This window comes from Lytechinus pictus, chromosome 4 (assembly GCF_037042905.1).
Source record: "Lytechinus pictus isolate F3 Inbred chromosome 4, Lp3.0, whole genome shotgun sequence".
NCBI lineage: Eukaryota > Metazoa > Echinodermata > Echinoidea > Temnopleuroida > Toxopneustidae > Lytechinus > Lytechinus pictus.
In genome coordinates this window covers 1,418,725-1,446,169 of record NC_087248.1, presented here as the reverse complement: position 1 = coordinate 1,446,169, position 27,445 = coordinate 1,418,725, and the positions used below count along the sequence as shown (strand labels likewise).

General features: G+C 35.1%; 1 protein-coding gene across 1 annotated transcript in view; it reads right to left on the bottom strand.

Moving 5' to 3' along the window:
* Window positions 1–5,467: 5,467 nt before the first annotated feature.
* The window catches only part of LOC129259723 (uncharacterized), a 54,452-nt gene continuing 32,474 nt past the window's right edge, over window positions 5,468–27,445 (bottom strand). The window contains exons 29-49 of the mRNA XM_064098873.1: window positions 27,347–27,394; window positions 26,919–27,251; window positions 26,429–26,560; window positions 24,902–25,072; window positions 24,154–24,270; window positions 23,567–23,683; window positions 23,137–23,289; window positions 21,251–21,367; window positions 20,882–21,001; window positions 20,278–20,389; window positions 19,377–19,493; window positions 17,782–17,853; window positions 17,308–17,379; window positions 16,903–16,974; window positions 11,138–11,209; window positions 10,976–11,047; window positions 10,385–10,456; window positions 9,288–9,591; window positions 8,184–8,750; window positions 7,521–7,734; window positions 5,468–5,733 (exon numbers count right to left, since the gene is read on the bottom strand). Of these exons, the coding sequence (XP_063954943.1) occupies window positions 5,468–5,733; window positions 7,521–7,734; window positions 8,184–8,750; window positions 9,288–9,591; window positions 10,385–10,456; window positions 10,976–11,047; window positions 11,138–11,209; window positions 16,903–16,974; window positions 17,308–17,379; window positions 17,782–17,853; window positions 19,377–19,493; window positions 20,278–20,389; window positions 20,882–21,001; window positions 21,251–21,367; window positions 23,137–23,289; window positions 23,567–23,683; window positions 24,154–24,270; window positions 24,902–25,072; window positions 26,429–26,560; window positions 26,919–27,251; window positions 27,347–27,394 (3,320 nt within the window). The remainder of the gene's footprint in view (window positions 5,734–7,520; window positions 7,735–8,183; window positions 8,751–9,287; window positions 9,592–10,384; window positions 10,457–10,975; window positions 11,048–11,137; window positions 11,210–16,902; window positions 16,975–17,307; window positions 17,380–17,781; window positions 17,854–19,376; window positions 19,494–20,277; window positions 20,390–20,881; window positions 21,002–21,250; window positions 21,368–23,136; window positions 23,290–23,566; window positions 23,684–24,153; window positions 24,271–24,901; window positions 25,073–26,428; window positions 26,561–26,918; window positions 27,252–27,346; window positions 27,395–27,445) is intronic.

The window sequence follows — 27,445 nt, the reverse complement described above, 5'->3', positions numbered from 1 at the left end:
GCGAATGTTCAAGGGGTAGTCCAAGCTGAAAGCAATATGATTTCAACAGAAAAATCAGACCCCCCCCCCAAAAAAAAAAAATCACTGACAATTTCATCAAAATCGGACAAGGAATGACAACGTTGTTACATTTTAAAGCTTTTCATTATTTTGGTGATTCCTATATATACCCCTTCGTTTGGCGGGGGTATAAATATGATAAGTAGTAGAGCTTTTTTTTGCATAGATAATTATGGGGAAAATACAATCAATAAAATTAGACAGATTTTACAGCACGCATTCGTTTACTGACCTAAGTATTTTTTCAGTAAATCTGTCTTCAACTTGTTTCTAAAAACATCAAAGCTAACTGATTGCTATAATGAAGTCGGAAGGGAGTCCGGAATTTTGACACTGTATAAACAAATGTATTTAGCCGAAAACTAGTTTTGACCAAAGGCAAGTGAAGGAAACTTGTCTTGTGTAGTAAGAATGGATTTGGTTATTTCTAGCACATAACGAAGCAAGGGCAAGTGGAAGTTCTGTTTTATTTTATTTATATATAATGCAACCGAGGTTGAGATCAAATATATCATGCAAACTCAGGAAATTGCTTTCTTAAAGCAAAATATTAGTATGGAGCGTTGTGGCCCAGTGGATCAGTCTCCGGACTTTGAAACAGAGGGTCGTGGGTTCGAATCCCAGCCATGGCGTAATTTCCTTCAGCAAGAAATTTATCCACATTGTGCTGCACTCGACCCAGGTGAGGTGAATGGGTACCCGGTAGGATTTATTCCTTGAACGCTTTATCGCCTATTAATATGGCGGCTTAGCCACAGCCGGGGTAATAATATGATACCAAGTATCAAAGTGCAGTTGAGTATATGAGTATATATATATATATGAGACCGTGAACTTAATCAAAGAATGAAACAAAAATGACTTGATAACTTATTTAATGTGTGAGATAATCAATGCTCCAACTTATTTCGTTACAAGAGAGACATATCATGCGCACGGCGTGTATATAACTGTTTCAAAAAAAATATTTCCGTAAATGTTACGTCAAATCGTGCGTATAACTTAATAACGGACGGATTTATGTACTGAATCGAAACCAATCCGGTTCGTTCTTTCATATTAGCAATCCATTGAACCTTTGGTATTATACAGGCTCTTGTGATTATAAGTTACTTTTAAGATTACCACCAACCTTAATACGAAGAGCCGAGGTTCGATAGGTATATCAATGAATTCATTTATGCTGTACTAACTGCTGTTGAAGTATAACCTTTATTGCAAAATATTTGTCAGTTTCACAAGTCTACATATTCCACCTGATTAAATGGTGTTCAACAATTACATTTTCCACTTTCTATTCATATCGTGATCAACAAATTTATAAGAGACACTCCAGTTAACTTCATTTTATTTTATCATTATCTGGCCAATCCAATTGGGTTTGATCAGGATTCCCAATTTCTAATCGAAATAAATCAGATTTTGGAAAATATTATTATCCGATAGTGATGCAAAATAAAATAAAAGCGGTAAGGAATTTGTTAAATCTGTTGTTAAACTCTTGTAACTTTTTACAAACAACTTGAATAATCGGAGTTCAACAATCGAACAAATATATATCAATTTCTGCCATATTTTTCGTACAAGAATTCCTGAGGTAAAGAGGGGAGGGGCACCAGGGGGTTTCTAGACAGGTATGATGCAATAAAAATCACCTTATTGATTGTTTCGGTGATAAAATCTAAATAAATTGGAAAAACAATGAGCTTCAACTTATAGAAAAGTCAAATTTTTGCAATTTAAACAAAACGTCGATGACACTTACATTCTGTGAATCTCTTTGTGAAGCAAATGTTATCAAGTTGATGAAATGACAGTAGTGTGGAAGAAAATTCATATCCATATTTGGGCAACGCTAGGGTAACATTAACAAGGTACGTCATGACTTCATACATAAATTAATGTCTTTTCAAAAGTCAGACATACTGAATAGCAGCTTGAATGAAGAAAACCGGGAAGTAGATCAGTGTCATAATACCTATTATTCTCACTCTAACAAAGAATGAATTTATGAATAGCTACGCTGTGACAAAAGTTTCTATATTTCATTCGTCTAAATTTAGAAAGTTGTAGTCATGAAAATCAGATTTATATTTTAAAATACAAACACTGCCATGAATGAAAAATAGTTTAAATTCTATTAGCTTGGCAATTCTTATGCTTTCCTCTTATCTAACTAACGTCATGACTTGAGAAGAAAAGACAATTCCGAGTAAAGAGTATTGTTAAAAAATATTCAGATATAATGAAACTAGCTGTATAATGTTCATTACAAGCACAATGAACCTTGAAATGCTTGTTCTTTACAATAAAATAATTTCCTGCTGGACTTTCAGCTAAAACACTTAGTTGTGTTATTTTACTAATTGGTTTAGCTGATCTTTCCGTAACGAGTCTCCAATTTAGGCCTATTGCAATTCAGTAAGCATTATCCAAAACAAAATAAACAATCAAATCTGTTTGGAATTTTGTTCACACCTTGGTTATGCGTGAACTATAACTAGTATCGAAGTACGCTTTCCCGTTAATTTGCTGTTGGAAAAAGTTAAATCGTTATTACTCTCTTCGAATAGCAAATAAAGCAGGGATATTTTATACTTTTAATCCTGTATTTTTTTTTATCTTTGACCTGACTGTTTAGAACCTTTTCCCAAGAATGAACTACGTATTGCGTTGAAATTTAAGTAAATAATCTTTGGCTTTCCGATTTCCATAATCATGCGATGAATAAATTGGCGAGATAAGTGTTCTGGATGCATCTTTCAAAGAATGATTAAACATTATGACAATTATCATCAAATTTCGAAATTAAAAAAGAGTCGCAATGAGACCTAATATACATTTGACTTAGATAAACCTTTACCAAAAATTTCATCCTCATGTATATATAAATTTTGTGACATTCTAATTAACAACTGCTCAAGTCATCCCAAACAAATCATTATCTTAAAAAAAGAAGAAAGAAACCAGAAGGTCAAATATGTTTACATGCGGTAATTCAGCAAAGTCAGTGGTTTACCAGTGGTTCCCGAATAACATAACTAATGTTACTCATGTTACCCGTGTTACTCATTACACGAGTAGTTAGGAAACCGGTTACTCATTTGGATTCCAATTTTACGGGTGGGGAAAACCAAATTATGACGTCATGTTTAATACTAGACGAATAGACGCTCCTACATTCAATAAAACAAAATATAATCATCTTGATCAAGAAATAATATACTTAAGGTTATTAAAGAGGTTTCAACACTTTGTTTCTGTCACACCAACGGAACTGACTCCAAACCGACCGATGGTATGTCATTGAAAATAACGTGATAGCTTTAGTTGGTCTTTGGTTGGTCTGGCGTCGGTTTTGTCAATGTGACGATAACGAGACAGAATAGTCGCTCCTATATTAAATAAAACAAATAATCATCCATCATGACACTGTTCATGTTATTTTAGCCATTCAACATTATGTTGCTGTTACATCAACAAAACCGATTCCAAACTGACCAATGGTATGTCATTGAAAATAACGTAGTAACTGATTGGTCTGGAGACGGTTTTGTTGATGTGACTGGCGACACCAGACGGTCATGAGACCGAACTCAGGCTGTCAACAGACCGATAAAAGAGACTGACAACAGAAAAGAGCTATAAAGCCACACAAATGAAACCGATTCCAACCTTCCAATGATAGATATGCCATTCAAAACAATGTAAAAGCTTTGATCGGAATGGAGTCGGTTTCACTGGTGTTACCGCAGCATAATAAACTACTGGCCAACATCAAACCAACAACATTCATATTCTAGTATCAAGGAGAAGTCTGTTTCAACCATTACCGCTGTGACAAAGGTGCGACGTCATCGAAACCGATTCTAAACCAAACCTTTTATATTCTAGATCAAACATAAACGAATCGACTGGAGTATGTTTCCCTGATATGACGTCACATGGCGTAGCGAGCCTCTCCCCTCCCCCAAAATAAAATAAAGCGTCTATTAAACAACCACCCAAGTCACTTTGCTTCACTAAAAAATTGTAAAAGATGAGGAATGATCATACCCGAAGCTATGCTGTTAGTGCTATATAGTAGCTTTATAATGTAATGTGTACATTTTTTTCCTCGCGAGTTATGTATAGGCATATAATTTCAGCTTATCTTTGAATGAACTTTATCTGTGCCAGTCTTGAACATAGAATCATCTCATTCCTGTATTTTACATTAATATTGATGCTTTTACTTCCTCTATCCTACATGAAGGTTAAGAACATCTAAAACAATTTTAATTTTAATTTAGCTGTAAGCCAATATAAAATCTCGATCTTCGAGACCCTTCCCCCTGAAATATTGATACCAATTAAACTAATCATAATCAATTAATAATTTCTGATTGGTATACAGTACACGCGAAGTTTTGTATTGCGGCAGTCAATGGGTAAACAAACTTATTCAACACAATAGTTGTACATTCTCTTTTCCGAATGACGAGCAATTTCGAATTATAATTGAGCACGTTCCATATACCCAAAATGAACTTTAGAGAAACGAACAAGGCCATAGTACATTAGTAATATGTTCAGGAAATGGACTTTGAACCGAGGCTTGACTGAATACAATCAATTATCGTGGAAAATAAGAAAATAAGGTGAAATACATCGGCTGTTATTATGTGCGCTCAGGTGAGCTGGGTTATAAAGATCCATAAATAAGTACAATTATGTTCGCAATGAGAGAATGGGGGAAATGCTTCTTGTGTTACCCCAATCTTTCTCTACATGTGTCTATATTTCCCTCTGTAAATGTTTTCTCAAGTACTTGGGTTTGTCTGTCTGTTGCGCTTTCTATTTCTTCCCCTAGTCTTCATATCGTATTATTTCTGTCTTGATGTTTCCCTCTCGAAGTTCACTCTTTCTATCCTATGTCATTACCTCCAAATAATTTCTTTCTCATTTTTTTGGCATTCTCCATCGAAGTCAGTGATACAGTGAATTCAGAAAGAAAAAGAAGATCGAAATCCTTGAAGAGTGAGATAATGATGATAATAATGAAATACGGACAGGCAATGTTGAACCATGTTTTCTTGAATGACGAGTCGTAAAGATGTCAAAACAACATTTTTTTTGTCATCAACATCATCAGCACTACCACCAGCATAACCATAAAAGCCACCATCATCTTCACCATCACCATTGTCATCATCATGATCCTCATTGTCAGCAGTAGCATTCCCATTATCACCACATTTAAAGCCACCACAACTATCATTACCCCATCAGCCACCACCACACTCGAGGTTGTCGTCATCATCATCAACAATCATCATCATCATTATCACTATAATCATCACCAACATTATCATCATCATCATCATCACCACCACCACCATTATCATCGTCGTAATCATCATCATCATCAGAGTATTACCTTATCAATTAGTATATAATCTTCCGTCACTCGACCATGGACGTAGCCATTCCGATGAAGGAACTCGAGTGCCCGCCCGATGTCTCGTTCAATGACCATCACATCAACCTCTGATAAATAAAGACTCGGTGTGGCTAGATAGTGTGCTAAGGTGAAGGTTCGACATCGACTACTGACTACAGGCATCACACGATTCTCAGAAAGATCTAAGTTGATTGACCTCACGAATGGACTACCGAGATCGTTCCCTACAGCTGAAAGATAAAACACAGAATATTCATTCTTTCTAAACGATGATTCTAGAACTCATCAAGATCTCGTAACACAAAGGCAAGTGATTGATTGTTTGATTGCGAGGTTGTGTTTTGTGATTGCATATTTTTTTTAATTCCATCGTAAAATTCATCCAAGCAATCACAGAGAAGACAGAGCCTTGTGTTACGTGACACAGGCTATATCTGTTCATTTGTTCTCAGACTTTCATTGATCTGTTTCTTTGATTTGTCTGTTTTCACACAAGCTAACTTGTTCCCAGTGTTCTTTGCTTCTTGCCTTCTTTACGATGCAAAAATAACTTACGTTAAATTTGCACCTTGCTTATAATTGTACAACTTTCCACTCTATAGGGTGCACACTGCAGCTAACTGTGTCATCAAATGTGTAATCATGAAGTAATTAGTCTGTACAGTAGCTCCTTGGTGTAGACGTAGACAAGACCATGTGAAGCGAGATGCTGCTTGTGTTATTCACCATAGGCAGCACCCCTTGGAAATCAGGTAGGTATGCTAAAAACTAGTAATTTAACCAAAATCACCTTCATTTTGTAGTGAAAAAAAAACTCTTGGTCAAATGTTTCTTTCAAACCAGCAGCACCCCCTATTAAGAAAATGATTCACAGGGCCCTGATCGTACACCAAAAGTGAAGAATGCTAAAATATGACGGAGGTACCGCTTTTACAGTAATCCGTTTCTTTGTGAGTACATCGCAAAGTCGAGTGAATACTTAAGAAAAAAAAAAAGAGTCCCTTTACAGTGTCCAATTTAAAGGGGATATTCCGTGTACATTGCATTCTAACTTTCAACATGATGGTTTACAATTTGTCGATAAGTGGACAAATAATACCGATTCACACTCACGTCACATTACTTTAAGACAATATTTACTAACTGAATGAAATGGGCATGAAACAACTTTTAAGATGAGTGCCGTAATAATGTACAAGGGGATAGACTTATCTGAAGCAAAGGCCTAAATGTATACTTTTTGTCCGGGATAGACTACGTCGTTGGATTATTGATAAACACATTCAAGCTCTCTCATTAATCATCAACACATATCATGCATAATAAATTTCAAGTTTTTCGTTTCACCACAGTCACATGTCTTGATCAAGCAAATGGCGCCGGCGAGACAGGGGGCGCTCTTCGGTTGAGAAAATAAAACAGATGGAAGTTTAAACACAAAAGGCTCACATCGCCATGGTTTTCAGATAAACATTCAGATTGGACTGTTTGATTTCAAGATAAAGATTTATAATTGGGAACAGGGGATAAAACATCTTGGCACACGTAGTTTGAGTGTGGTTTGGGGTAAAATGAAAGATAGAAATCTACAAGAGAGGTGTGCAGGTGCGTATGAAAGTGGACTTAATTTTGGTGATATGTGTTCCATTCTACAAAAAAATGTAACATCACGTTTCCACCATGATATATTTCAAAGCCATGAAATGACGTCACAAACACACAACCATATCACAGACTTAAACATGATTCGTTGTAATATCATGACGCACAGAACACCGGACAACAAGCGATGAAGACGTTTTGTCAGTCAATACATCATTTCAGAATCATCTTCAACGGACCCTTCAAAAAGCTTCATTTTGTATTTTCTTCGTGGTCCACAAGGTAAAAGAGGAAAACGCTTCATAAGGTCCTTTTCCCCGGTCCTTTTCCTACACACACCTCCACACACGCACATACATACGCACACAAGCATGAATATATTAAGATGGAGTGCTATGGCATGACATAATGGCACCTTTAGGAGCCCCGCTGTCCCGCCGTACAAAGCGGACCATCTCAAGATCTCCCACACTCAGCTCTCGCGTGCACTCGCTCTTCCACGTGCTGTGCGTAGGGAGTGTTCCCTTACTCTTCTCCCGGGTGCGCTCCAGGGTCGAGATGGTATAGAGGTAGGGATTCGCTGCTGAGTTTACTGGCAAGATGAACACCGCCACCCATGCATACATTTCCTGCAAATAAGAAGAACATTAAGAAATGTTTAGGACCTAACAAACGTTTCTATTATTGTGTTGACGAATATACGGTGGCAGGAGTGGGATATACGAGGAAATTGTTAGAAAGATTACAAATACATCAGAAGCAAAAACAATTAACAATTAAGAAATATATAGGGCATACAGAGCATTTATACAATATTGCCAAATAGATGGTGTCAAGAATGAGATAGTGGCTGAATGAATTGGATTATTTCCATCGTGCCTCATGGTGACAATAAAATATGTAAAGGTTATAATCATGAAGAGTATTTGTTGGATAAAATGGAGAAAACAACGAAAATAGTTCCAATTTTGTGTGGTACAAATTGCATGGAATAGACTATTGCACCAATGATGAATTTTGAGTTCGTGTACGTATTCCCTATACTTAGTTCTGAAATCTAAGGAAGATATTGAATTACCTGAGGTATATCTACAGCACCACTTAACGAGAGCAAGGCCATGATAATAATAGGCATCCAACAGCAGAAATCAGTCCCGACGATCACCGCCATTTTAGTCGCCATTTTGATTTCTTCCGTCCTTTCTCTCTGTCTCGTACACTGCTGTGATGCTCTGCGTATCGCTACAAACATCACCGTGTAACAACAGAAGATGATGAAGAACGACATGAAGTTGAACCCTATGAAGAGCGCCACTGAGTATCCCCAACCCGGTGGCCGATCAGCTGTGAGTGGTAGTGCCAGGCAGACGCTTGATCGTCCGTAGAATCGATTGCCGAACGCCGATCGGAGTGTGATTGGTAGCAGGCTGAGGATGAAGGCTATTAACCAGGCGATGAGGACATTGATACGTACTGACTTGGTGTGGAATCGGAAACGACTGAAAGGGAAGACTACGCCTAGGAATCGATCCATGGAGATGAGTGTAACAAGGAAGACTGAAGCTTCGGAGCTGAGGACTGATAGGAAACCAGCCAGCTGACACATTGGACTAGACTGCCATTTCTCTTTATGAATCATGTACTCCTTAAAAGAGAAAGTAAACGAAACTTGGGATTTGACTGACAAAACAAATTCTAGCATTCATTAAAAAACTTGGGATTTGACTGACAAAACAAATGATAGCGTGCATTAAAAACTGAGTAAAAACAGAAATAAATGCTTGCAACTTTGTTTTTGATTTCAATTGGTCATTAATATGAACATTATCGTGTCCAAGACTAATTTGAAATATTCCGAACGCCTAAATATGAAACTTTTCAAAATGATTTGTCTCTGTATACGTCATATACACTGTTGTGCCGTTCTTAAATCACCATGGTTCGAGCATTTCGTAAAGTGTAGTTAACGTGAAGAAAAAATTGGGCAGGACATGCAAAAAGGTTAATTATGTTATGGAGTTGTCTTCAATAAGAATGTTATTAAGTCACGAGAAGATGGAATTCTTTGACTTTCTAAGTCGTTCCCGTCCTAAATATTCGCCATAAACATATCAGACATTAGACACAATTTGTACAGAAGTTATAACTTGAGTCGCGAGTCAATGCATAGATGATAACATACCTCCCTATAGTACATATCAGCACTGCCAATAATGATCATATACAACCCCATCAGAAGATCACTGAAGGCTAGATTAAGAATAAGGAATGTCTGAACCCTTTTGGTTGGTTCCTTGTGTCTTGTTCTCCACCTCCATGACATGACAAACGCATTGCCAACCAATGCACTCAGTCCAAGAAGCCAGATGGCCACTCGAAGGAATCTGTTCCGCATCAGATCCTGACAGTTGGAGAATTGATCCACAGGAGCTTCACATCTCGTGTCGGATGATACTAAACAACAGAAGACATACTCGTCGGTATATCTGAAAGGATGACGAAAACGAAATAACAAATTTTATGTCTTTAGTCTTATAGTCACACCAACGAAACCAATTCCAAACCGACCGATGCCATATGTCTTAGTAAAAAAAAAAAACGTAATAGCTTGGTCGTGGTGGTCGGTCTGGAGACGGTTTCGCCGGTGTCTAAGATAAGCTCCGAGGAAGAGTAACCCATGGAAATGTAATCGGTTAAAGATATGGATACAAACATCCAATTCCGGAAAAAACACGAGTCATCCGTTTGATTATAATTATCAAGAACACTGTAGTGGATATGATTGGAAGTAATACGTGACGAATCCAAAGTGATAAACATAAAGACCCTTGTTAGTCGCTGAGTATAAATGAGGATCAGTATCATAGGCCGATTTAAAAAAATGAAATAAATCATATCTCAAAGCAATCCAAATATCGTCACCACTGTATGGATGAAAGCAATGGGTCGATCATCATTTTTGTATATAATACGTTACAGAATTTCCTTTTAAAAATATACTTATATGGTTCCGAAAACTACACTACTAGTAATCTTATACTACCGATTTTTGTGTTTTTGCACAACTTCTTCGGACAATATCAGCATGATCATTAACCCACTTTCAAAATTTTTCTTCTAGATCCCCCTCAGCTTTACTGTGGAACTCGTGTTTATAACATGCTCTTATTCACTTCACGTAATTTTAATAACAAGCCCTGTAGAAGATCTTAATGAATCATAAAAAATAACATTGATTACATCGTATAAAAATGATAAAATCCAACCGATAAAACTTACAGTGTTTTCAAATCTCCGAGTCCTTGGAAAACATCACGATGAAATGAGTCTACCTCACAGCCTCTGATATCACTGTAACATCAAAACAAACATTTCTCAGAACATAAAGTAAAAACAGTATAGATATTTTACTGTTTCAATATGTTTGTATGTATATAGTCACGAGTGAGATTATTTTGCCCTTGGTGTGAAAAATGCTGATGTAATGAAAGCTCTCATTCTTTTATCCAATTATGCCAAGCTTTAATGAGCTGTACAGTAAGTATGGCTATAAACGTAGAAGCATTAATATACAACAGTCCATCTTTCGCCTTCTTTCAATTTTTGTCACTTATGTCATTTAAAGTGCTTAACAAGATGACATGCTATATTTTAGTTATACCAAAATTGCATATTTTTACAATATACATTTTTTGTGACACACTGTACGACGTAAAACAATATATACGAATAAAAGAGTGCTCATTTACGCTCACAATGTGATGATGATATGGGGGGGGGGGAACAACCTGTTGAATATGATATTAAACTAAGAACTATTACAGATGAAATACATTTACATCCATAAATAACTAATATTTGAATACTTACATCGTCTCTGTTGTATTGAGTTGAAGAAAAGCTCCCGTTTCTATTCGACGTAGAGGGTTGTTCTGTAAAGCTCTGTTGAAATAAAAAAAATATCGGTTGTAATTAACATATGAAAGTCTGTGTGATGTTTGTTTGATGCAATAAACAGAAACATATACTTACATGTGTCGTACGTTGGTTAGGCCTTCAAATGAGCGTGGCTGTAGAGTCCCTATTTCAAGAGATGATAAGTTCCTTAAAAGAAAGAATTATAAAAAAAATATTCAGTTTGTTCAAAGAAAGTATGTTTTTCAATATTTCTCCACAAATCATATAATAAATTAATTACGTACGATATTATACACGTATAGAAAACAAATATTATATAAAGTTGATGTGCCTTGATCCATCAAGATGTACAACGTTAAGTTTTTGAAATGTTCGCCGAGGAGTGACGTGTTTTCGAGAGCTCTCGTTTTCGTATGCTAAGTACGTAATAGAAATCTAACCATGCCTATCAATCTTCGTAGCGGAACGTCAACTGCGGCCTCCGGGGCGGCGCCCGTCAACATTCAGCTTCCGAGATACAACCAAATCCCCCACCTTCCGACTTTGAAAACTTTGTTAGAAAAGGAATATCTGACATTCGGTCAATGCTTTCTAGTTTTGAGGAGTCTCTAGCTTTTCAGGATGCTCGCACAACTGAATTGGAGAAGAAGGTTACTCCTCTCGAGAAAAAAGTGAAGGAATTAGAATCACGCATTTCGACCCATGAATCCCGTCTTGAAATGTCAGAGCTAGCCGAAAACAAGTTGGAGCGTTTCTCAAGGAGAAATAACTTTAGAATCGTTGGAGTACCATTTCATCCCAATGAGAACCCCATGGAAGTTGTAAGTCATTTTCTTACTGAGTATTTTGATATGGAACACCCACAGGTAGAACGAGCCCATCGGGACGGCCCTCAAGTGAAGAACCTGCCACGTCATCTACTGGTAAAAATGTTGTCGTATCAGGACAAGAGGTACATTGTTTCGCAGCAGAGAAAAAAGCTAGAAAGGGAAAGAATGTATATCATAGATGATCTAACGAAAAGAGATAGAGAAGAGAAGAAGAAATGGATAAAGGAAGTAAACGCGGCGTTCCGTTCGGGAACACGTTTTCATTTCTCTGCCGGAAAATGGCGGCAAGGGCGTGGCAACTTAGCACCATTCTACGCAGCCAAGACCAGCGCCGCAGCTGACTCGCCTACACAGAACGTCTCGCGGGGAACCCAGGCAAGGCACGATACTTCCGGGAAGGAACCAGCGCTCATTGATTCTCCTACTATTGGGCACACCCGCGCCACACCCCCTGCCACACCCCCTTCCACGCCTTCTACCGGTGTTCAGTATGACGCAGAAGGACCACCTCATATTGATCGCATTGTCACAGCGCAAGTGCATCATGATCCCGACGACGATGATTTGGTTATTCCTTGATCTGATTGGCATGGAACTATTTTGAATAACGAATTGCGAAAGGTATGAAAAACGTTATTTATTCTACTTATGTTTAGCGAAAACACAGTTCTACTGCCACAGAGTTCTTGTTCGCGATACTAAGTCTTTCGGTGGAATGTTACAGAAGTTACCTTTTCTCATTCACGGAAAAAGAACCGATATTGAAGCAACGTTAGAAGTTTATCTTTCGAACTTTTGTGTACATAGACACTTTAATTCATTTTCATGTTATGATGGACAAAACGTTCACATTCAAGCTATTAATAGTACGATTGTAACAAACCCATTTGTAATTTCATGTAAACACGCTGTAGGTTCACTTTTAGGTACTATTAATGAATACTATGACTGAGACAGGAATTTATTCTATGAATGCCCGTGGTCTAGGTGACCGATTTAAACGGATACAGGTGTTATCTTGGCTACGCAGTAAAAATGCTAGTATTTTCTTTTTACAAGAAACCCACTCTACCATTGTTAATGAGAAAAGTTGGGTAGAGGATTGGGGAGTGGGTTCAGTTTTCTTTTCGCATGGAACCTCCAATAGTCGAGGAGTATGTATTCTTTTGAAAAAACGTTTTAGATATTACTGTTAAAAAAAGAATATCATGATGAGTTTGGTCGTTTTGTGATATTAGATACCATTTTAAATCAACAAAAAATCACACTGATAAATGTGTATGGTCCTAACGATGATAATTATAAATTTTTTTATGAAATACTTCATAAGTTACATGAATTTGATTGCGAATCGATTCTTTGGGGTGGGGATTTTAGTCTGGTTTTGGATGTAAATAAAGATAAAAAAGGTGGCCGCCAAACCACACATTTGCACTCGTTGAATTCAATTGATATAATAATGGATGAATATAATTTAGTAAATATTTGGCGCTTTCATAATGCTGATGTCCAGCAGTTTACTTGGCATTCAAGAAATGTATTCTGTCGCTTAGACTTTTTCTTAGTATCGCACAACTTGATTACACAAATTGATAATTGTGATATCCTACCTGGTTTCAAAACCGACCATTCGGCGATATTTTGTAATTTACATTTTTTAAATAAAACTAGGGGGAGAGGTTTTTGGAAATATAATACTTCATTATTGCAAGATGAAACATACACTGAATTGGTTCGAGATTGTATAAAAGAAAACAAGAATATGTTTTTGAATAATTTAGATCCTAATACGTTCTGGGATTTTCTTAAATGTCAAATTAGATCAATGACGATTGGCTATTCAATTGAGAAAGCCAGGCAAGGTAGAGCTCGAGAAAAAAATATTATAGCTAGACTCAAATCCCTTGAGTCCAGTTATTCCCAGAATCAATCTGAATTGGTTAAAAATGAGATAATGTCTTGTAAAGAGGATCTTGAGATGTTATATGAGAGAAAGACAGCAGGTGCAATTATAAGAGCAAGAGCTAATTGGATCGAAAATGGTGAAAGAAACACACGTTATTTTATAAATCTTGAAAAAAGGAATCAACGACAGAAAGTCATAACTAAATTACAAATTGATAATCATATAATCGTGACTTCACAAAAACAAATATTAATTGCTCTTAGAGACTATTATCAATCTATATTCACATCATCTCACCCATCTCAAAATGATCTTTACGATATTTTACCTCATGGTGATCAATGCAATATTTTATCACCAGAGTTACAAAAGAAATGTGAAGGTGTTATAACAATGCAAGAATGTGTTAATGCTCTGAAATCAATGAATAACAACAAAACTCCGGGAACGGATGGGTTCCCGTGTGAATTCTATAAATTTTTCTTTAAAGAATTAGGAGATGTTTTAATCAATAGTTTTAATTATTCCTTTATACAAGGTAAATTGTCATTGGATCAGAGGAGAGGAATTATTCACCTCATTCCTAAAAAGGACCAAAATCCTTTGCTTTTAAAAAGTTGGAGGCCCATCTCTATTTTAAACACCGACTATAAACTTCTTGCAAAATGTTTAGCTTTGAGATTGCGAAAGGTGTTAGGAAGTATTATTAATAATGACCAGACAGGATTTTTACATGGTCGGTATATTGGTGAAAATATTCGCTTAGCCTTAGATATGATTGAATTTACAAATGAACATGATATTCCAGGTTTTATGTTAATGGCCGACATAGAAAAGGCATTTGATAAATTAGAATGGTCCTTTTTACTTCAAGCTTTGAAATATTTCAATTTTGGTGAAGATTTGATAGTATGGATTAGAGTTATGTACAATGATATATATTCTTGTATTTTGAATAATGGACATGCTTCAGAATTTTTTCAAATTTCATGTGGAGTAAGGCAGGGCTGCCCTTTAAGTCCTCTTCTTTATATAATTTGTAATGAAATTATGTGTTTATGGATAAGGGGAAACAGTGATATTAAAGGTATAACAGTGAATGGAATAGAAATTAAGCTTAACTCTTATGCAGATGACACAACATTTTATATAAATGACGTCAAGTCTCTAAAAATCATCATGTATATTTTGGACGAATTTAAGGTTTTTTCAGGGCTTTGCATTAATCGAAATAAATATGAAATTGTGGCACTAGGTTATTATAAAGCACATCCTCCAGACATATCCTTTTCCGGATTAAGATTTTCTAATGGCCCATTTAGATTATTGGGAGTATATTTTTCACCTGACTTAAAAGACATATTTGAATTGAATTTCGTTCCAAAGCTTAAGAAAATAAAAAATGTTTTAAGAGTATGGAAAATGAGAAATTTAACTCCAATAGGGAAAATAACTATTTTGAAGTCACTCGGCCTTTCACAAATTATATTTCTATTGTCTGTATTACCAAAACCTCCAGAAGATTTTTTGAAAGAATTAGAACATTTAATTTACTCTTTTATTTGGAATGAAAAACCGGGTAAAATCAGTCGTCTTACAATTATTGGAGACTATAGTCAAGGTGGATTGAAAATGTTACATTTACCTTCCGTAATTTCTGGCTTGAAAATTGCGTGGGTTAAACGTTATATGAGCACAGAAAATAAAGGAAAATGGAAATGTTTTTTCAAACACAACTTGGTCACCTTTGGAGGAGAATTGTTTTGGACATGTAATTTAAAATACGATGATCCCAAAATATTACAAATAAAAAATAAATTCATTCGAGAAATCTTAATTGCTTGGAGTTATTTAACTTTCTCTCCTAATTTATCTGAATTGAATATAAAGAATCAAGTGTTATGGAATAACTCATTGATCAAAGTAGATGGGAAAGTTATATATAAACAACTTTGGCTTAAAAATGGGATCATCAGTATTAAACATTTAATGGATGAACAAAACAATTTTCTCTCACATACAACTTTTTTACAAAAATACAAAATTAATTGTAATTTTCTTGAATATTATTCATTGATTTCTGCAATACCCAATGAATGGAAACATTTTCGTCAACATCTTGTTGAGAGTAGAACAACTCAAGAAGATTTGTTGTATAATTTAAATAATGTTTTTAAGGTATGCAAGTTTATCCATAGAATTTCTGTTGATAAAATCTTAAAGTCCCCTACTTCGCAAACAAAATGGGCATCCATTTTAAATGAACCGGTTAATAATTGGAATAGATTGTATATGATTCCCTTTAAATGCTGTCTTTCAACAAAACTCCGCTACTTTCAATATAAACTTTTCAATCGGATAATGGGGGTGAACAAATATCTTTACGATATTGGCTTGTCTGAATCTAATTTATGTACATTTTGTTCTTCCTCTGTTGAAAGCATTTCACATCTGTTTTGGGATTGCCCTGTAACTCAACAATTCATTCTTAACTTCCAAACCTCTTATTTGAACAATGACGTGTATTTGAATAAGAATTTATTTTTGTTTGGTTGCCCTGACGCTAAATACTCTACTGTAAACCGTTATATTCTTCACGCTAAATATTTTATTTTTTCGACAAGTTGTAAGGGAGATCGGTTGTGTTTTTAGTTCTTTTAAGAATGTATTGAAACGCTATTGTGAAATTGAAAGGGTTCTTAGTCAAAAACATCATAATTTTGTTTTATCAATAGATAATAGTACGCATGTACAGTTGTTGTAAACATGTTCGCTTCATGATTTTTCTGTAAATTGAATTGATTTCGTGTTTGATTTTGAATAAAATCTTTCTATGAAAGAAAAAAAAAAAAGATGTACAATTTTAACATTTATATCCATTTAGCCAATCAGATAGAATAATCTCCGTAGCTTATAACAATAGTCTGTAGAAATCAGCGGTTATTTGCAGCGTGAAAAATTCTTTGGTTCAAAACGGTGTTGCATTGTATATGCCACACGAAACTAAGAATTATGTGTAATTGCATTTTAATCCTAAATCTTTGTGAAATATTGCTTCAGCGAACACGTCCACACTGTCCATGTCAGCAAGACACCAATCAATATTTGCTACTCTCTACCCGGGTGAAGAATTTTATACTCACAGGACAGGTATGGTATCAAGATGAAAGAATGTTCCTGGGTCAATAGTAGTCAGAGGGTTGTCGCTCAAGTCTCTGAAAGTCAATCAAATCAGGATTGTTTTAAAAACCAATGTATTATTAAACAAAGAAACGTGATTAAATGAACACAGCATATCAATGTAGTGCTTATTAAGATGCGAATGTTACACTCGGTTTTATTCTAATTACAATTTCTTTTAGAATTAACACACTTTTCGATGGATGATTTAATTCAGATTTTGAATTGTAACGTATAGCCAGCCACCTAACCATGGTAAAATTAATATTAGAATAGTGATAACATTACGATAATACTATATGGCTGTTTTTTGCGTAAGTGAAAACATACTTTTTTTTTGTAAATTACATGAGTTTGAATTAACTTACAAATGAACGAGGTGTAAAAGTCCCTCAAACGTTCGATTTTGCAGATGTCTTATTTGGTTTCTCGCCAGTACTCTGTAATATAACAAACATAATTCACAATGTGTCTACATAATTCGACTGTTACAAACTGTGACATAATGTCTATACCCACAGAAAAGTAAACGTTTCAAAGATATGAGGCGAAGTTTGATGTATCCAGCTTCTTTTTTCATGCAGGTGAAACAAATTTATATAAAAAGACATGTACATTTATTTTTTAAAATAGTATCATTAACCTTTGACGAATTCATAATTCATAGTTATATGATGATAAATAAACGAATATGACCGAAATGGGCGTCATATCTAAATGATCCACCGCTGAATGTTTTATACAATATGCGTGTTTATCACTGAAAGCGAAATTAAGAAATACCCTCCGCCCCCCCCCCAAAAAAAAACCTGTTGTAAAGCTCTTCAGGCATTGATACTCACAATTTGTAAAGATTTATCAAGGAAGAAAACGATCCAGGGTTGATTACTTCTATTTCATTGTTTGATATGTCTCTGAAAAGAAAACCATGTAAGATCGAGATGAATAGAAAATGATGGCGAAAAAATGCGATTTTTCGTGATATAGTAAGGCGAATGATAAACTATTCTAATCAATTATATGTTATTTGACTGCAACACAATCTACTTTAACAAATTATAGAAGTAATGTGAAAACCACAAATGACATTCAGACTAAAGTAGATTTCCCAAAATAACGATTGTATTGAAGCGATTACGACAAGGAACGAAGCAATACACGACGATGAAAACGGAATATACGAGGGTGACGATGCAGTACACGAGAGTGGCGATGCAATAGACGAGGATGACGATGCAATATACGAGAGTGACGATACAATATGCGAGGGTGACGATGCAATACACGATTGTGACGATGCAATACACGAGGGTGGCGATGCAATACACGATGGTGACGATGCAATACACGAGGGTGGCGATGCAATACACGATGGTGACGATGCAATACACGTGGGTGGCGTTGTAATACACGAGGGTGACGATACAATATACGAGGGTGACGATGCAATACAATATGGTAACGATGCAATACACGAAAGGTGACGATGTAATCTACGAGAGTGACCATGCAAGGACAGACGATGATAATATAATACACGATAGTGACGATGCAATACACGAGGGTGACGATGCAATACACGAGGGTGACGATGCAATACACATGGGTGACGATGCAATACACGAGGGTGACGATGCAATACACGAGGGTGATGATGCAATACACGAGGGTGACGATGCAAATATATGGGGGTGACGATGAAATACACGATGGGGACGACGCAATATATGAGGGTGACGATGAAATACACAATGGCGACGATAAAATACATGAGGGTGACGATGGCGACGATAAAATACATGAGGGTGACGATGGCGACGATAAAATACATGAGGGTGACGATGCAATTCGCCATGCTGACGATGCAATAGATGAGGGTGACAATGCAATACACGACAGTGACGATGCAGTACAAGAGGATGACGATACAAGGATGACGATGCAATACATGAGGGTGACGATGCAGCACACGAAGGTGACGATGCAATACACGAGGGTGACCATGCAATACACGTGGGTGACGATGCAATATACAAGGATGACGATAGGGATGATGTAATACACAAAGATGACGGTGAAATGTACAAGAGTGACGATGCAAACATGAGGGTGACGATGCAATATACAGCATTGACGCCATTGACGCTATGCATGACATCGACAATGTTATACTCAGGAGAGCTTATAAAAGACAAGGATTTGACGTAATTTAAAAGGGTAACAATACAAACACGTTTATGAAGATACAACAGTACAAGTCGTGTTTATCAAAAAAAATGAGTATGCGTCTTGATAGCTTGTGGGAGAAAATTTTGAATGACTATCATACTATAATAAACTGGTTTTAAAAGCTTTATGAAAGAAAGAACCTCGTCAAGAACAGCAAAGCATATTAAAATCGTATTGATTAAAGTAGGTAAACTTTAATCTTGCTCACAATTCGGCTAATAGTTTGAACTCTCTGAAGTCAATGTGAATAGCCTCTTCCAGCGTCTTGTTCACTTGAATAGATCTTCTTTCCCTCCTTTCACTCAAAGCCACACCGCTGAGATTCCTAAAAGAAATCAACAAATGAATACAAATATGTTAACATTATTATTTCGTGTTTGAAAGAGTAGGATAGTGTGAATAATAATAATAATAATAATGGTTATTTATATGCGCTATACACAAAAAGTATCACAGCGCTTACAGTTGTCAGAAATTAAATATAAATATAAATCCTAAGTAACAAAGTATAGAATTGTATGCATTAAATTGCATCAACTATTGGTGTTCTCAACTACGCCAGATGAGGCCTGGTGGCCTCTTGCTTGCTGCTTCGTTCACCAACAATTTAAGGGACAAGCCCGGTCAGCACATCATTCACAGAAGCTCTAGTATAGCACTTGAGGCCACCAGGCCCCAGGAAGGAATTCCAACCAATATAACTCATTTTACGTTGCAGTGTTACAAACAGAAAGATATATTAATGATGTCGCTGGCTATTTTTAATTCAATATTAATAAATGATATAAAGATTGACATGTTTTGGCGGAGTACTCCTGGATCATCTTCCTTGAGGTATTATGTAAAGCTTAAGTGCTGTAAGATTAGGAGTGGGCAATATTTGAAAGATACCAATAATGATCATAAAATAATCATTTTGTATTTTTTAATTCATTGACACCCCACGCTCCAAAATGTTAACTTCATATAATCAATAATTATTTATTTTGCATCAGTATTATGCCGTTCTATTTTTTGTTTGGAATGGGTTAAAACCTCGGACAGACTTCCTTTTCAATCTTAAATGATTAAACCTGATTTCATGCATCCTGATACCGATCGATGCTTACAAAGTCCTTGTATTTACTGGTATAGCTCTAGCCGATTCTAAGGTCCATCCGATATCAGCCGAACATGTGTATGCTAGACCGGTACACTCACATCCAGGTGGACATGGTTTACCTATATTGGAAAATGAATGAAAGAAATGTAAATATAAAAAAACGAAGAACATACATTAAGCCGAGATGATCATGATTATGGTGATTATATTCACATTTTTAAAATTCCATTTTAAAGTAGGTCACTTAGGTTTATAGGGGAAAAAATATAGTTTTTTTTAAATTTGAATATGAAAATCATTTTTTCCATAAAGGATTGTACTATTGTTTGCGTATCATAGTCGGATGTTAAGAGGAGTAAAATTGTATATATTTTTACTTACCTTTGGAATTTCAATCAATTGAATATTCTTTACATTTTCTATGATCTGGGGCCAATTATATAAAATATTATGGTAACTTTTCCATTATCATTACTATATACCCTCATACATTGCTCAGCAGCCAATCAAAATCAAGGTTCCCATGAAAGATAAAATAATGGCAAAGCTACTAAAATAATAACTCTTTTCAAATGAGTTCCAGAATAAAAGCTGGAATGAGTATCACTCACCACAGAAGAACTCATCGTCTCCATCCGGGCATTGCTTGATTCCATCACAGACTTGAGATTGGTTCAAACAAAAGTTCTCACCATGGCAACGGTAACTTCCGGATGGACAGGTGTAGTTATCTGGAGGAAAATACGATTCATCAGAGCAAGTAAAAATTTAGTAGTCACGATATATTTTTATATGCTATAAATTTCAATCCATACAACAGAAGGTAGCAATCATCACATATCTAATTAATAAAACACAAAATGTAACTTTACATATATCTTTTTTGTTACTACCCCTTCCCATCCGGAAACGTCTTATATCAATTCACTCACATATTAACTTACTTAATGCATCGATAAGGTTTGTGACGTCATACTCACCACAACCAATCTCGTCCTCTCCCGTCGGGCAGTCACGTGTTCCATCGCAGCGGCGCCTCAATGGTATACAGTAGGAATGCGGACATTTGAAAGTAGATGAACTGCACTGAAAATCATCTGTACATGGCAGAAAGAAGAAATTTTGAGAGTTTTTTTTTTCTTTCATAGAAAGATTTTATTTAAAATCAAACACGACAGCAATTCAATTTACAGAAAAATCATGAAGCGAACATGTTTACAACAACTGTACATGTGTACTATTATCTATTGATAAAACAAAATTATGATGTTTTTGACTAAGAACCCTTTCAATTTCACAATAGCGTTTCAATACATTCTTAAAAGAACTAAAAACACAACCGATCTCCCTTACAACTTGTCGAAAAAATAAAATATTTAGCGTGAAGAATATAACGGTTTACAGTAGAGTATTTAGCGTCAGGGCAACCAAACAAAAATAAATTCTTATTCAAATACACGTCATTGTTCAAATAAGAGGTTTGGAAGTTAAGAATGAATTGTTGAGTTACAGGGCAATCCCAAAACAGATGTGAAATGCTTTCAACAGAGGAAGAACAAAATGTACATAAATTAGATTCAGACAAGCCAATATCGTAAAGATATTTGTTCACCCCCATTATCCGATTGAAAAGTTTATATTGAAAGTAGCGGAGTTTTGTTGAAAGACAGCATTTAAAGGGAATCATATACAATCTATTCCAATTATTAACCGGTTCATTTAAAATGGATGCCCATTTTGTTTGCGAAGTAGGGGACTTTAAGATTTTATCAACAGAAATTCTATGGATAAACTTGCATACCTTAAAAACATTATTTAAATTATACAACAAATCTTCTTGAGTTGTTCTACTCTCAACAAGATGTTGACGAAAATGTTTCCATTCATTGGGTATTGCAGAAATCAATGAATAATAGAAAAATTCAAGAAAATTACAATTAATTTTGTATTTTTATAAAAAAGTTGTTTATATATAACTTTCCCATTTACTTTGATCAATGAGTTATTCCATAACACTTGATTCTTTATATTCAATTCAGATAAATTAGGAGAGAAAGTTAAATAACTCCAAGCAATTAAGATTTCTTGAATGAATTTATTTTTTATTTGTAATATTTTGGGATCATCGTATTTCAAATTACATGTCCAAAACAATTCTCCACCAAAGGTGACCAAGTTGTGTTTGAAAAAACATTTCCATTTTCCTTTATTTTCTGTGCTCATATAACGTTTAACCCACGCAAGGTAAATGTAACATTTTCAATCCACCTTGACTATAGTCTCCAATAATTGTAAGACGACTGATTTTATCCGAATTTTCATTCCAAATAAAAGAGTAAGTTAAATGTACTAATTCTTTCAAAAAATCTTCTGGAGGTTTTGGTAATACAGACAATAGAAATATAATTTGTGAAAGGCCGAGTGACTTCAAAATAGTTATTTTCCCTATTGGAGTTAAATTTCTCATTTTCCATATTTTGAGAGTATAATCATATCGGCAGCTAACTTCATTGGATGATCATGCCTCAGTCATACAATCGAAATTGACTTCAAATCAACCAATGGTACATCATTGAAAATAATCTAATAGCTTTTGTTGGTATGGAGTCGGTGGCATTTGAGTTTTATTTTTTTCCAGTTAATCAGTGCGTTGATATTTTTTCATTAGTACATTGATATCCCGATTGATTTTCTTGTATCTCTGGGCTTTTTCTAATTAGTCATTTCTTAAGGTAAGGTACTAACTAGAAAAACGTCTAGAAAAATGCTGGTTTTAGGTCTATAAACATTTTAATAACTTATTTAACATCTCAATGATTTATTTTCAATGAATTAAAAAAATTGCAAGATAATGTGTCTATCATACCACAATGCCTAAGGTGGGTGACGTCACGACATCCAATCTGCAGTCCGTATTCATCAAAGTCATACAGACAGGTAGTCTTCCGATCTGCGCATGCTCCGTTATGACATTGGATTTGAAATTCACTTGTACACTCGAAGCTCGACAAGTTAAATCCTGGAAGTGAAAAAAAAATCACAATCTTGAATTGCTAGAATAAACAAAATACCAGCAAACCTGGCATCTACTCGCCTATTCATCGGTGATTATGAAAGAAATGACAGTTTCACAATTCCTACAATGAACTGATGTATATTCACAAGTACAAAGTTAAGAAGAAACTCAAATTCATTTAGATATGGGCAACACTTAAATATCATATCTACCCGGCCGATGAATGATTGATCTTCCGATTCGCTTAGCAATTGGTCAGACCTGGTCACATGATACTTACGACAATAGTTAGGCTCGTCCTCCCAGCTGTTTCCTGGGCAATCTTTGACTCCATCACAAATGATTCGCTGAGGAAACCAAGTACTGTCGTAGCACTGAAAACCAACTGATGAGGATTCTGCATTATGAGAAAGAAATATATATATATATATATATATAAATATACAATTATTGCATGCAGAGTCGCTTTTGTTAAATATATGAAATGACCAAAATGCAATGATATAACAAATATAATATTGATGCACTTGTCATGCCTGTGAGTCAAGTTTAAAATATACGAGCAATGTAGAATCCATTCTGGCTTTGGCACTCATCGTCTTGAGCAAGGTAATTTTTTTTATATTGTTACTTTTAGCATACTTTGAATAATTTATTAAACGAACATGAAACAACAATGTATATAAATTGCCTTGCTCACGGTTACTGGGCAATATGAAATCACACCCCGGCCTTAAATGTATAATTAACCCCCTGGACACTCGATCACGACACCAGCCCTGAAATAAATGGTGTTCATGGTAACATGTCTGGCACAAGATTACTGGAGCTTTTTTAGCGTTCAACAACACGGAACTCCTAACTTACCACAAACTTCTTCATCCGAACCATCAATACACTGTGGTAGAAGATCGCATCTTTGACTCTCTGGAATACATTGACCGTTAGAGCAGGTGAATGAATCATCAGAACATCTAGGATATACTATAAAATAATGAGGGAAAATTAAAGAATAAAGTTTTTCTTGTTACTAATATCATGCAAGTCGTTACACGAACTCACAAATTATTAGAAAATACGTTTAATATCAACCATTAACTACTATCCTTTATAATCAGCTACTAGTATCAATACTTGTATAGGACATGCAATGATTAATCGAATGGACTCTTGAGGATTTTTTCCTAGCCACGGAACGTAATGACGAATCATTTATTCAACTGTTATCATTTGTTATTTAACACCGGTGTGCTGGCTCAGTTGGTAGAGCGTCCGTCTCACAACCGGGAGATCGGGGGTTAAAACCCCGGCCGTGTCAGACCAAAAGACGTTAAAAGATGGGAGTTGCTGCTACCCTGTTTGGCGTTCAACGATTAAAAGGATAGAGCCTCGTCGATCTGGCGCTGCACAGCGGCCGCCGAGCCCACGATCAATTGGGCAAAGCAAATTTTCGGAGTATTTCATTTTCATGTCTATTTCGAACAATAAATTATGGATTTTTTTTTTCAAATCAAAGTGTTTGATACGACAGTAAAATATTTGCATTCCATTACGTCTGTTATATATTGCTGGTGTTTTAAGATTATAAACATAAATACAATAACGGGATACTCACGGCAGTTTTCTTCATCTGATCCATCTTGACAATGCTTGATGAAATCACAAAAGAACGACACTGGAATGCATTCTCCTGACCCACATTGGAAGAAGTTCTTTCGACATGGTGACGAGGTTATTTCCTCTCCTTCGCTTACAGTGGCTGGGGGCGAGGTTGTCATTTGAGTAACTATGGGTAAATATTAATGGAGATGGGAGAATAGATAATAAGCCGTTTAACGTTTCAAACATGTCAAAATATAAATATGTTTTTTTTCAGTGAAATACCCCGCAAACATTATTAATTAAATGTTCTAATTAACATATTTAATATATCCATGCCAATTTAATGACCATTTAAAAACAAAACTCTGAACCTATTTATATATTTTGTTATCATTGTATTCAACGTTAATTTTACCTTACTTGAATTACGGAGTTGTTGCATGGGGTAATGCAGCGAATTCTCAAATTAATAGACTTTTTATTTTACAAAAAAGAGTGATTCGTATTATTAGTCATGAAGAATTCAAGGCACATACAAATATTCTGTTTTTGAGAAATAAAGTCTTGAAGGTTAAAGATTTATATTCTTTTCAACTCGGACAGTTAATGTTCAAGTTTATCAATAAACAATTACCGTTACCTTTTAATAATATGTTTGTAAAAAATGATACAATTCATAAGCACTTCACTCGCCAGGCGAGTTCCTTTCATTTACCTCTGAATAGAACATCGTTTGCACAGAAGACATTTGTTTTTACTGGTCCAAAATTATGGAATTCTTTTTCAAAGGATATTATACAATGTAATTCAATACACAATTTCAAAGGAAAACTTAAAATAAATCTTCTGAATTCATATTAGATTATTGGTTTTTTCCCAAAGTAATGTAATTCAGAACTTAATATGTAAATGTGTTTATTAATTTCTCTTTGTATATATGTTTAATCGTTTTATGATTTCTGTATACAGTGTATACTGAATCATTTATTTTTATTATCATTTATTTATTTTTATTTTTATTTGTTTATTTTTTATTCATTTTATATACTGTATATATATATATATATATATATATATATATATTGTTTATTTTTTTATTTTATCTTATTTTTTATTCATAAAATTTACTTATAAAAGGGGGCCTTCACCCTACAAGCTCTGCTTTTTAGTTGGTCTCCTTCCCTTTCGATTTCATGGTATTATTGTATTATAGAAAAATGATTTAAATGTTATATTTTGTAAATATGTATATTGAACTATCATTGTAAATGTAAAAAGATTGAAAGAGAAAATAAATGAATTGAATTGAAAAAAAATTGAATATTCAAAAAGCTTTTTATTTACTTTTTTTTCATGAAACGAAAGGATTTGTATGTCATATGCCATATTCGACGCTTCCAATTATTTTTCTTTCGTACACTTCCAGAACTATGTCATATATAGGTCTAATATTCATATAGATCAGCGAATAAAACAGATCTTTTAGGTTGGATAAAATTTATATCAATATGTTACAAATATTTATTAGAACAAGTCATACCAGGTATACACAGACCCATGTCTTCATCGCTTCCGTCACTGCAATCATTTCGCTGGTCACAAACATATACATTATGGATACACTCTCCTGATCCACAGCGAAATAATTGGGAAGGGCAGCTTCGAGCAGGTTCTAAACATAGAAAAATAACAAACATAAGAATCATGATAAAGTTGGTGATAAATTTATTTGCATTAAGAGCATTCTAATAACTCCAAATTCATTCGCCTACCATAGATCGATGCCATGTCAGCAATTATTAGCAGAGAGTAAAACAGATCAAATGAAATATGACAGTATTATTGCCATGATTGCGGAAGAGTGAAGTACAATCTCACATGATTATTATTTGAAAGTTGGATTAGGGGGAAAGTGCCATGCACCCACTAAGCTATCAAATGGAGACGTCGTAATAAGTGAAATGTTAATTCAAAATATTACTTAAAACAATAGATATGTAGATTGAAAGCACACCTTAAAACCATCTTACCTATAGGTAACGCCCAACAGATGAAGGCATCAAACTCGTCTGAGCAGTCAGCCCATTCCATCTCAAAGACGTTTAGTTCATTTTTCTTCAAAATCTGACACGAAGAGGATTCTTTCTTTGACAGAAGGATAGAAGTTACGTCATTTCCGGCGGGCCATACATAATCTGCGTAGAAAATCAGTTGCTTGATCTTTGATTGGTCGATGTTTGTTAAGAAGTTTGAGCCTTCAGGGCACTCTATTGGTGACGTCACATTTTGGGTGTCACTACTGCGGTGAAGTGGGTGGAGTCTAATACATGACGAACCAAACAAGTCGGCGCTTGAATCGCATTCTGAAGAAGAAATTTAAAGTGGTATATATTTTATAAAATATATTGGAAACCAATGAAACTTTGATAGTAATTCTTTTTAAATTCTGATGTCTTACCCTTGGATATGTAAGGTCCGATACGCACACTGGACATCATGGTAATATCTGGGAAAAAGGGAAAGAAAAAAATGTTTATATATATGACCAGATTAACAG